The 11,903-nt window shown below is 38.8% G+C and overlaps 2 protein-coding genes across 3 annotated transcripts; both read right to left on the bottom strand.

Moving 5' to 3' along the window:
* Window positions 1–2,059: 2,059 nt before the first annotated feature.
* fam89b (family with sequence similarity 89 member B) lies at window positions 2,060–6,113 on the bottom strand. Its single transcript, XM_037749631.1, has 3 exons — window positions 5,851–6,113; window positions 5,459–5,766; window positions 2,060–3,873 (listed from the first exon to the last, which is right to left on the bottom strand). The coding sequence occupies exons 2-3, from the start codon at window positions 5,756–5,758 to the stop codon at window positions 3,625–3,627; spliced, it is 549 nt and encodes a 182-aa protein (XP_037605559.1). The 5' UTR covers window positions 5,759–5,766; window positions 5,851–6,113; the 3' UTR covers window positions 2,060–3,624.
* A 1,157-nt stretch (window positions 6,114–7,270) lies between these two features.
* Window positions 7,271–11,501, bottom strand: znrd2 (zinc ribbon domain containing 2). Of its 2 annotated transcripts, none has more exons than XM_037747940.1 (4): window positions 11,374–11,501; window positions 10,782–10,933; window positions 10,605–10,689; window positions 7,271–8,907 (listed from the first exon to the last, which is right to left on the bottom strand). In XM_037747940.1, exons 1-4 carry the CDS (start codon window positions 11,387–11,389, stop codon window positions 8,471–8,473), a joined length of 690 nt encoding a protein of 229 aa, XP_037603868.1. In that variant the 5' UTR covers window positions 11,390–11,501; the 3' UTR covers window positions 7,271–8,470. The 2 variants fall into 2 exon arrangements, with proteins under 2 accessions (XP_037603868.1, XP_037603869.1); XM_037747941.1 differs by lacking the exon at window positions 11,374–11,501 and adding an exon at window positions 11,065–11,310.
* Between the last annotated feature and the right edge of the window lie 402 nt (window positions 11,502–11,903).

Here is an 11,903-nt window from a genome sequence, read left to right on the forward strand (position 1 = left end):
TGATGATTCAAAATTAAGTAGTAAAGTTTGCATAAAAAGCCAACAAACAGAATTAATAAAAATACATACAGATTAATTAATTAATTAACCCTCCTGTTGTCGTCCCGTCGACCATGCAACTTTTGTCTTTCAACTTCAACTTTTGTCAAAATGAACCCGGTCTGGTTTGACTTTTTTTTATAAAGCATACAGTTTAAACTATCACCAAATTCTGTGTTACGTCTTTTTGGCCAACTTCATTACTAATTATTAAGTTTGACACTTTTTGGAGGGGAAATTAAGGTTAATAAATCTAATTTCCGTGAAATTATACCAAATTTTTTAGTAAAAAAAAAAAGCAGATATTGTCAATTATTTTGACTAAAGTTATTACCAGAGGAACATAATGTTGATGTATTATCACATACTGGTATATGTAAACTTTTAGTCAGAACATTGTTTCGAGTATAGACAACCATCCATGTTATTTTGGGGCAATTAGATTAAAGAAATCCATATTTATGAGTTCCTAGGGAGGGCTAATCATGGCGAATAAAACTACAGTATACCTGCCTAATTTTGTTTTGAAATAAGATACTAAAGGGTCCCATGTTGCATGGATTTTTTTTTAGGTTGACCCTCTAACTGAATATTTTATCTTTTATAATTTAAGGAATAGCAGCAGCTCATTCATCCAAGTGGATGCTTTTGGTGGATGTTCCAATTCCGCTCCAACAAAATCCTTCTCAGAGCGTGAAGAGTAGCAAAGGCAAACACATCTTTTATTTCATTAGTCATTGACTGGCTGCCATATCTTAGTTGACTAATGGTCTTCGCTGCCTGAGATTTCTTTAGTCGATTAGTCATTTTTTATGCTTTTTTTCATGCTAGATGTGAAAACTTATGAGTACATCTCTGGTAAAACATAAGATTTAAAATGGTGCTTTTGTGCTATTCTTTGTGGAGAAACTAAGTTTTACAGATTTATCTATAAAATCAACTAATCGCATGACTGTTAGTCGACTAAGAATTTTTGTGGTCGATGACAACTCTATAGAGCTCATAATTATAACTCAAGTCACTTCCTGAGTTTCAGCTGCGTCATCCGGCTCTTTTCATAAAAGTGTGTTTCATCCAGTTAACTACAGAGGAATAGTTTCCATGGTGTGTGTGTGTGTGTGTGTGTGTGTGTGTGTGTGTGTTGAAGCTAGGTCAAGGCACAGGGATTTTCCTCAGTGAGAGCAGGAGTGTATTTTTAGGTGGGGGAACAGGGATGGATGGATGGACAGGGGCAGCTGGCGTGGAGGAGGACAACACTCTCATGACTCACGAGTTGGTCTAATATTATACTTGACGGTCCAATATTCAGATAATTACTCACAGTACCAACAGCATGTATAGCTTACTGTTTTCAACATACCTACTTTACATACCTGCTTTTCATCTAACACAGACCGTCGTATTGTAATATTAAAGTGTCAACACCTTGTTCTCTGCTGACATCCACTGCACTGACCTCCAGCCTGATATTTATGTGAATAATCACTCACTGTAGTGCACAAACAGCACTTGCAGTAACTGTGTGGGGTGGTAAAAACAGCAATAGAAGGACAACAAGAAGACAGAGAGGCAGCAGAGAAAGAAAGGAGCAAATTTGCAGTGAGACAAACAGGTGTGAAGAGACATGCATTGTGGTGAAGAGATGGACGTTAGACAGACAGGCAGATGGATTCTAACAATAACTACAACATATGTTGATTATAAATAGAGAACAGCGTGAGACTGTCTACTCGAAACGTCACTCCTCCTTCATTCCTGCACTCCACACAGCAAATGGTTTTCCCCACTCGGCTGCTTCCAACATGACCTCAGAGTAGGGAGGCCTGCAGGAGTAAAGTATAGCTCTCTTGACTGGAGACAGTGTGGCCCCCTGGTGGTCATATTTTACAATAACATTCTCTGTTTACCTTTAATACTGTACATCTCTGTGGTGAACACTGCAGTTTTATTTTAAGATTAAAAAAGGAGTCCTTTCTTGGCTTTTTCCGAAGCGTTTGCCTGTCTAGAAAACTAAAACACATTTTGTTTGATAAGTGTTTTAATCAAAGATTATTTAACTGTTTCCACTGTGCCACTTTACTTATTAAAACACAGAGTTTGATAGTCATATGCTTTGTACAGTTCTAAATGTTTGGGCTAAAAAAACAAAAACATGTTGCTTTCATTATTAGAACACCTACGTATAATACTGTAAAAAAAAAGCATGATTTATGAGCATTAAATTATATTTAATATGCCTGCGTACAAGCAGAATCCCACCAGAATGAATATTTAGTTTATTGTTTCACAGAAAGGGATCATTTTCTATAATTTGCCTTATTTTTTTACTCAGGTTTGTTATGGATTTGGACTGGTGAAGTCTCTAGATGAAGCAAAATGTATTTCAGTATGTGAGAACCAGAGGGATGTACAGTACGTGACATTTTGGGTTAAAATTAGTTATAGATATCAAATGAATGATGAGCTCTTTCTACTGCCAAAGGGGCACACGTGAAGTCTAAACCAATCCAGTTATTAATAAAAAACAAAACAAAAAAAGGGGCGTAAGTGCACTTAAGAAAAAAAAGTTGAAATATTGGTCATTAAGTACATTGTCATCCACATGTTTATGAAGTTTTAATATTAAAGATTGAATTTAATAAACAAAGTCAGGACAAAGTATGGTCATTTTTTCTTTTGGCTCTGCTGTTAAATTGGTCAAATGTCACTTACGGCCATCTGGTTCTCAACGCACGAACATAAATGTGGCACACTGAGATTAAAAATCTCCCTTCCAGGAGTGTCCTGCACGGCAGAGACAGCAGCAGCACACAGAACGTTAAACATAGAGGTTACAAAAAAACATAAATGGTTTTACAACATTTTATAGGCAGCCAAGATATTTAAATAAGCTGTGCATACATTATTTTGTAGCTTGTATTTCAACAGGAAATGTTAAGTTGGGGAGATTTATACAGTAAATGTCTGGTTTTACAGAATGACAAGCTAAAAGGAAAATGTGAATACTGTGTCAAATGCTCCCATAGAATTAAAGATAATACAGATTATCGATTGACAGCACTTCTGTTCTGCAGTCAAGACACTAAATGGCAGAGAATAGTAGTGTGCGACAGGAAAGATGATCCTGCTCGATTTACACAACAGGAAGTCTGGAATTATCAGAAAACCACAAACAGGCATCAGATGTATGAAAAGTGAAATCCGACCTGATTATACATTAGAAACATTGCACACAGCTCAAATTCAATGACGAGCAAGCAGCATGTAGTAGCATGACGGTTATGTAATAAAAAGCAAAAAAAGGCTGATAGCATCCGGTCTCACTTGTCTGTCTTGATTTCTTTCACTCAACCGGTGGGAGATTTAACCCCCAGGTAGTGCAAGATTTGAGGCTAATAAACAGCCAGTCAACACCCTACAGAGCTATTGATTTGTCATTTGATTGTCCCACAGTCAAAAAAACAATCTGGACAGGATATGCATGACATAAAAGCTAGTGTAATTGAGGCCTAAAGGTACAGTAAGAGACATGAATCTCCACAGTGTAGTGTAGTGCATGGAGCCGAGCATGTGTGTGTCTCTTCATCAGGGAATATGAAAGGAGTCTTTGATCCACTGGTCCCTGGAGTTACTGCTGGCTGGAGGCACTGGAGGCAGAGACGAAGAGGACGGAGGCTGTGAGAGAACTCCTGTCTCCTCCTCATCTTCATCCTCCTCAGAGGAGGAGGAGGATCCATTATCAGCACTGAGCGAGGAGCCCTTGAACTCCTGGATGGCCTCATGGAGAGACCACAACTGGCACAGCAGAGACATGTCGAGCTGACGCAGACCCACCTGTCACACAAACACACACACAAATGTTCCATCAAAGAGTATATACAGCAAAAGTTGAAGTTTTGAAGTTTTTATTAGGTTTAACCTCTTAAAACATTGCCTTTAAAAACTTCATAAAATGCTATGGTGGTCTTTTTTTCCGAATGGTTTCTAAAAGACGAGGCCTTAACGCTACTAAAACAACACTCCAAGTGAATTCTTTTTACTTATTTATCTATTTTTTTGCATATGATATGTTTTTCCTGTATCTATACTGGCTTATTTTATATTAATATTAGGTTTGTTTGAGTTTCTTTATACAGAGAATGTTATTATTGGGGACCTTTGTGAATGTTTGTTCTGTTGTTTCAAAATGAACAAAAAAACAATAAATATAATATTGAAAAAAAACAAAAAACACTCCAAGTGTATTTTGTCCAAACAATATTTGTTTGGCAATGATTTCAATATTTTAGTTACAAAATCGACGCACGTGAGATAGTATTTTTTACTTTATAATATTTTCGACCCTTTTTATATTGAATGTACATACTTGACTTTGGATTATTTTTTGTTATCTTATTTACATTGTTATTGATCTTATTTATTATTATCTAAGTTTTACTTGATCATATTTCATTAATTTGATAAAAAATACTTTCGTTGACGTAACGGCCACAGGTGTCGCTGTTAACAAGCATTTGTGATTCTTACAAACAGTCCCTTTAAGTTAACTTTTTAAGTTATGTTTAAATGAGTAAACTTTTGTTTTCACCTATTTACCTCATAAATCATTTGAGAAAATAATCTTCTTCTTTACCTATCATGGCAACTTAACAAACTCTATCCTCTATTTTAAATTCTTGGGGAAAAGCTAGTAGGCCTGTGGATCTTGAGTTAAGATTATTTCCATTTATCATCATAAATGCAGATTTTTTTGTGAAGCAAAAAAAGGCCAATTTGCACCAGTTATCGCCTCACTGTTTTGAGCGATGCTCGTTCAGGTATATTTAGAGCGAGCATGCGAGCAAGCGCGAGCCCGACGCTGACTTTCGTTGACTTAACAGCCACAGGTGTCGCTATTAAGCATTTCTGAAAGTTACAAATAGTCCCTTTAAACCTGCTTTATAGTATAAAAAGACCTGAAAATCTAACTTTTTACAATATGGCACCTTTAAGATTATTTCCATTTATCATCATAAATGCAGATTTTTTTGTGAAGCAAAAAAGGCCAATTTGCACCGGTTATCGCCTCACTGTTTTGAGCGATGCTCGTTCAGGTATATTTAGAGCGAGCATGCGAGCAAGCGCGAGCCCGACGCTGACTTTCGTTGACTTAACGGCCACAGGTGTCGCTATTAAGCATTTCTGAAAGTTACAAATAGTCCCTTTAAACCTGCTTTATAGTATAAAAAGACCTGAAAATCTAACTTTTTACAATATGGCACCTTTAAGATTATTTCCATTTATCATCATAAACGCAGATTTGCATGGAGCAAAAAAGGCCAATTTGCACCGGTTTTCTTTGTTTGCGCAGAACATTAACAATTTATGCTATTCAGACACACAGACAGACACAGGCAGGATAACTGTCAGACCACCTCACCATCTCTTTCCGCAGCAGAGCCAGAGCTGCGTCCAGTCCGCCCGGTTTGCCGTGACCGCGCGGCGCGTCCCCGCCTCCAACGCCTACAGCCCGGCTGATGTCGGCCTGGATGCGCGCTCTCTTGCTGTGCACCTTCTCGATGTCCCGCCACGACCCGCCGCTGGAGTTCAGGATGCCGCTGAGGCCTTTGGGCAGCGGCGGCAGACCCTCCACGGAGGAGGAAACACCACCGGCCACCGGACAGTGAGCCACCGAGCTGCTGCTGCTGCTGCTGCTGCTGCTGCACCGACTCCCGTTCATCACGACAGCTGACTCAGCAGGAGACACACAGTTTCTGCAGACATCAATATCAGAAGAGATCCATTTCAAATGCGCGTGAAATGCTGTCTCACCATCACCCAGAGGTGCTCTCTCTCTCTCAGCACAGAAGTCAATGCATGCAGCTGTTTTCCTGGATGTGAGAGGGAACACAGTATAGAAGCATTCCCAGTTAATGCCAGCAGCTTCCAGTTCCTCTCTTTGTTTTGTTTCCTCTCCTTTGTGTGGGAGAGTTCACCGACACAGACTGAGACACAGACACAGACAGCCCCCCGGCTCCGCCCGGCTCCGCCCGGTGCTGACCGCGACACGCCCCGCTGCAGGCTGTGTGTTTACTGGGGGGAAAGAGAGAGACCAGTCAGTCACTCTGTGGTTTGGTACTGCTGCTGCTGCTGCTGAGCCACGTTGAGACACAACACATACACAAATATACACTCAAACTAGGACATGATTGGGACTGATAAATTCAAATTCATAAATTAAATAAATTCATCAATAATTTAATTCCCAGTGCAACCACACTGTTTTAGGCCTGTAATAATCTTTTTTTTCTTTTATAATATTTGACTTATGAAAAAGAATATTCACAGATATTTAACACAGGGCACCTAGACAAAATAACATTTAATAAAAAATCTACACAGGGAATGATGGTTCAAAATTAAGTAATAAGATTCAATTTTTTTAATAATAATAATAATAATAATAATAAAAATAAATAAATACAATTACATTTAAAAAAAATAATAATAAATTATAAATTATAAAAAATAAATAATTAAAACAACCAAAACAAAATAATAATACTAATAATAAAATAAAACAAAAATAAAGAATAAAAAAAGCCAGCAAACACATAATTAATCAAATAAAAACATACATACAGATTAATTAATTTAACATTGTAATATAGGAAAAGACACATATACTATGGTGTATGGTCTAAGACCTGCTATATATATAAAGCATCTCAAGATAACTTCTGTTATTATTTGACGCTATATAAAAATAAATTGAATTGAATTGAATACTGTACATGCTTTGACATATGAACAAATTTCAAACAAATAGTCCTGTAATAATCTTGCACATGTGGAATTTGCACATTTGTTTACTTTCTCATTTAATTCTTTTTTTTAAAATAAAAATTGGAACTTACACACTTTTCTAACATATAGTATGTCATTGCACACTGCTATTGTATATAGTATGTTATTCTATGTTCTAAGCTAGTTGTAGTAGTCTTTTATATTTATAGTGTATTCTGATATATTCTTTATGTATTGTGTGTAGTATAGATATTTATCTCTAGTGTTGATGTATATATTTATTGTATATTTACTGTTCTGGTGCATTGCCTGGATAACCTGCTGCTGTAACACAAGAATTTCCCAATTCGGGATCAATAAAGTACATCTATCTATCTATTGTGGCAACTTGTGTTGAAAAAAAGATGCAATAAATAATTAAATGTAATTCCCGGGACACATTTTAAACAGATATGCAATTTACATTTTTATTGGTACTTAAAATGCTACTTATTTAAATACAGCGTTTTCCAATTAAACTTTGCAGCGTTACATTTGGCGCCCTCTTGTGGAAAGAAAGAAACTGCAGAACTCCTGAACAGGCAAAGCTTTATTCAGGTACATAATTAGATAACTCTAACTGCCTTGAACAACACTGAAGCAGGCTTTTATCTAATACGTATCTGTATATAAGTGCTGTGTATTGATGTACAGTGCACCGTTTATTTGCTCTAGATGGTTTTAATGAAAATTATGAGTTTGACTCCTGAATGTCGCCCCGTCTCATCTGAGCATCACCGAACCACGTGACCATCATCATCATCATCATCACCATCATTTATCAAATATATTTACAATAAAAACCTCAGAACTGCCCGCACACAATGACAATCTTTGCATCACCAGAGAGTCAAAGACAAAAGACTCCATCTGACTGTCAGACTGAACAGCAAATAGAAAAAAAAGCACCTCTGATCAGAGGACTGATGTGTGTTTAACATTTTACCGACAGACTACACATTTTTACAGTCTAGTAGATTGTTGTACATCAGCATAGGCTCTCTTGCTTGTGCAGACTCACAATTATACATTCGTGCACTGGGGTTCTAGCTTTTGTTTTTAATTTTGTGATTTGCAAACCAACACCGTTTTTTGGATACTACTGAACAACCAATCAGAAAACGGATGTTATTTTCCCAGATGTCAATTTGGTGGCCATTTAGGATTAATCAAAGCCAATCAAACTATGGAAATACGTTAGCAGTCTTTTACTGCAGAATATAAGTCGCATTTTTAAATATTTTAATGGCCAGATGGTTTTAAATTCATACCAATGATGAATGTGCATTGAGAAATGTTCAGTTCTTGTCATTAAATCATAACTTACAAATTGACAAAAACAGTCAAATGCTCAAAACGTTTGTACTCAAAACAATGTAACATGATATTTCTGCCAGCCATGTAGGTACTTTAACTCAAGAGCAAATCGTGAACTTTTGACATAATAAATCCTATTTCAAGTGCATTTCCTGACCAATTTTTGAATTCAGCTCTACGCAAGGATTCAGTCAGAGAGAGATGCTGCAAAGCAGCGAACCAGAGTCAGTATTCCAGGACAGAGGCAAGTAGAAACAGCGTTCCAGGGTTTCAACCTTTTCCATGATGGCTACTGGGTGAGCTCCTTGAGGCTGCGCAGCGAGTTGGCACAGCTGGCGATGAGGCTGCAGAGCTGGATACTTGACTCCAGGGAGGTCGAACTCTGTAGCTGGTTAGTGGCCCAACGGAGTTTGACTAGAATAGCCTCTTCAGCTTCTTGCAGCGCAGGTTGGATGGCAGCACTCTGTGGAGCAACTGGGGGGCGAGTAGGTGCCAGGACAGGGGTGGGGGCAGGAGCTGAAGGAGCAGGGACAGCAGGTGGAGGTAGGAGAGCTCTCCCCCCCGCGGCGGCCCCCTCACAGTGCTCCGGTCTGGGCTGAGCAACTGACACACCTGCCTGACTGGTGCTGGGGCCTCCGTTGAGTTCGGGGGACTGGGCCGTTGCAGCGGTCTGGGCCGCAAGCTGTCTTTCTCTCACTTGGGACAAAGCTGCCTGCGCATTCAGAGCTGAAGAGAGTCGAGAAGAGGGAGAAACATGGGAAGAAACACAAATAAATTGTAGAAAAGGCTCAAGGCAAGAAGCGCAGCCATGGAAGAAAGGAGACAGAAGAGACAGCTGGACTGAACTACAATGTTTCAAAGATGGACTACAAAAGGCGCAGCTTCTCCCCGTGCGTTGTTAAACAGCTCTTTCAGTGACAGGTTGCTTCAGCCGCTATGTGTGAAAGACAGATACAGCAGGTCCTTCTGCTGCTGTTAACACTTTACATCAACATATAATAAAGAATTATCTGACCTAACGTGGACAACCGGTGAAAAATATTACTTCATTACCAAGGTTGGAATTGAAAATAAAAGAGGAATATATTATATAATTTGAGTTAATTGTTCGAGTTATGGAGAAGGGGTAGGACGTTATATAGGGGCTGCACTCCTTCCTAGAAGGAAGATCGGCATATCGTTTGTTGTCTTTAACGGCAGAATGGTGCGTCACTTTCAATGTTGCGGCCGCAAGGAATTGTGGGACGGCATTATCTGCTTTCCTCACGTTAAGGATGATGCAGTGTATCCTATGCTAAAGGAGATAAGAATAGAAGCATTGAAGCACCTTTCCTTAGCATTTAGAGAATTTGAACAGCTCTCATCAAGCTTCCGGGTCATTTCACTCAGGTAGGAACCTTCCTAAGCAAAAGAGACTTTTGGACCGCAGCCCTGAGGTCTATACTACGAAGCGGGATTTGGCGTTAGCGAGATAACTTCAGGGTTAACCCTGGGTTTTCCGTCCTACGAAGGTAGGACGTCCACTTCTTACCGGGGTAGATCACCATGGTAACTGATGCTGAACAGCTAACCTGCTCCGGAGCAGGTTATGTTCCAGATAAGTGACTCGTATGAAAGCACCTCCTACTGACCAATCAGAGCTGAATGCGCAGATCGTATGGTAATATTACACACATATGGAGAAGTTTAAGTCATAATCCAGGCTAAAAACAACACAGTTTAAACTGACAAATACAGGAAGGGCAGCTGGCTGTATGCTGTGGGTGCTTACCGCTTTGAATTATATTTTCATACTTATTTTTGAACTTCCTCTTGAGTCTGTTTCACAATGCCTGAGACGGGGACACAGCTGAAACAAGGTTCAAATAATCATACACGCCTCAAGGTTATAACTGGGCATGATTAGGTGTAATCCAGTCATAATATTAAAGGCTATATCTATACGAGTATATCTTACTTTTTGAGTGTTCCGTTAAATTAATCACTGTTAATTTACGCATTCAAACATCGGGAGTTTTTTCTTTTGCCAGCTGTTCTTCCTGCATTTGGCAGCTTCAACTGTGTTAATTTAGCCTGGATTATGTGTTTAACTTCTTCGTATTTGTCTAATATAGTTTACTCTTTGTAAAATGTGCCGCTCTGTCTGCAAGTCTGTGGACTTGTCCATGTCTGGGATTGGCAAGATGCTGGAAACACCTCCTCGTTCATGTGAACGCGCTCATAACCAGACTGAGAAACCCTGGGTTGATTTACCGAGTTGATAACCACCGTCGTAGGACCGCTTAGCGGGATCTCGTTTGTTAGGGTTATTGAAGCCAGATAACGAGAACATACCCTGGGTATGTTGAACTCGCTTCGTAGTACAGGCCTCTGGTTTATTTACTACTCATGTGCATCAAATATGAGTGTGTGTGTGTGTATACCAGGGTTGTCCTTGTCAACATCAGAGTCCAGCTCCTGGCATGAGACACAGTAGTTTTTCTGCTGTTTGTCCTGGAGAAGAATTGTCTGGAAACACACAAAACAAATCTCAACACTCATTTTTTTACACGACTCCACCTTTTCTACATGCAAACAGCATAAAAATCCACTCCACTCACCCCACATGCATCACAGCACTCTCCCAGCATCTTGTATCCTTTGAGCAGGTAGTCTCCCATCAGTTTGCTGATCTTGTCCTGTCGTTCCCTGCGAGCCTGGATCACCTTCATCTCTGACTCTGTTGGAGGCTCCCACTCAAAGTCCTGGTCATCTGTAACATCAGTAACAAATAGGCTGGTTTCATTAAACTGTGCTCCACCTACACAAACACTTGTCCTGCACTATTATACCTCACTAAATGTGCTGATAACACATTTAAACAGTCCTTAGCACTGCTGTTACCTGTGTGTACATGTTGTCTATCTATATATACACTTATTGGCACATTTAGACACCCCTTTGTGTCGTTGTGTTGGTATAAAAGGTGATTTTAGTCTTGTCGCAGTGCTCTGCTAGGAAGTGATGATTAGCCAGCTAGCAACCAGCTAACGGTTATCTTCACGTTGGTGACGACAAATCTTATTAAAAATACAAAATACACATGAGAATCATTGTTGCCTACACGCACAACAAGGTAGTTATTGATCAAAAGCTCAGGTGAAGTGATAAACGTCAAAGTTAGCTTGATTATAAACCAATAAGTTCACAAACCTCCATTCAGAGCCATGTTGCTTCAGTGCTGCACGTTGTGCGTGATGACGTCAGAAGCGGCGTCTTCTTCTTCTTGTTCTTCTTGGAGGAACGTCGCGCTCTACTGCCCCTTATGGCCATTACCTGTCAGCTTTATTATTGATCATTATCTCTTTTATTCTATTTTATTAAAATTTCATTATTTTAATACAATCTGCTTATTTTGTGCAGTTTCATAATTTTTATTTATTTATTTGTATTGTTATTTTTATTTCCTTGTATTTTATTTATCTTTTATTATCTTAAATACCCATCTTTTATTGCTTTCTTATTCAATTAACTTTTATATTGGTTGTTTTGGTGTGCATCAGTCTCTAAATCCATTTTTAACACTCTACATTTTTGTCAATCGTCTGTACAGCACTTTGAATTGCATTTGACTTGTTTGAAAGGTGCTATATAAATAAAGCTGGATTGATTGATTGATTGATTTGTAAAGGAAATAACCCAACTCCGCCCCAAAAAAAAAACGAATTATAAAATGTATTTCG

The sequence above is a fragment of the Sebastes umbrosus genome, chromosome 17 (assembly GCF_015220745.1).
Source record: "Sebastes umbrosus isolate fSebUmb1 chromosome 17, fSebUmb1.pri, whole genome shotgun sequence".
Classification (NCBI taxonomy): Eukaryota; Metazoa; Chordata; class Actinopteri; order Perciformes; family Sebastidae; genus Sebastes; species Sebastes umbrosus.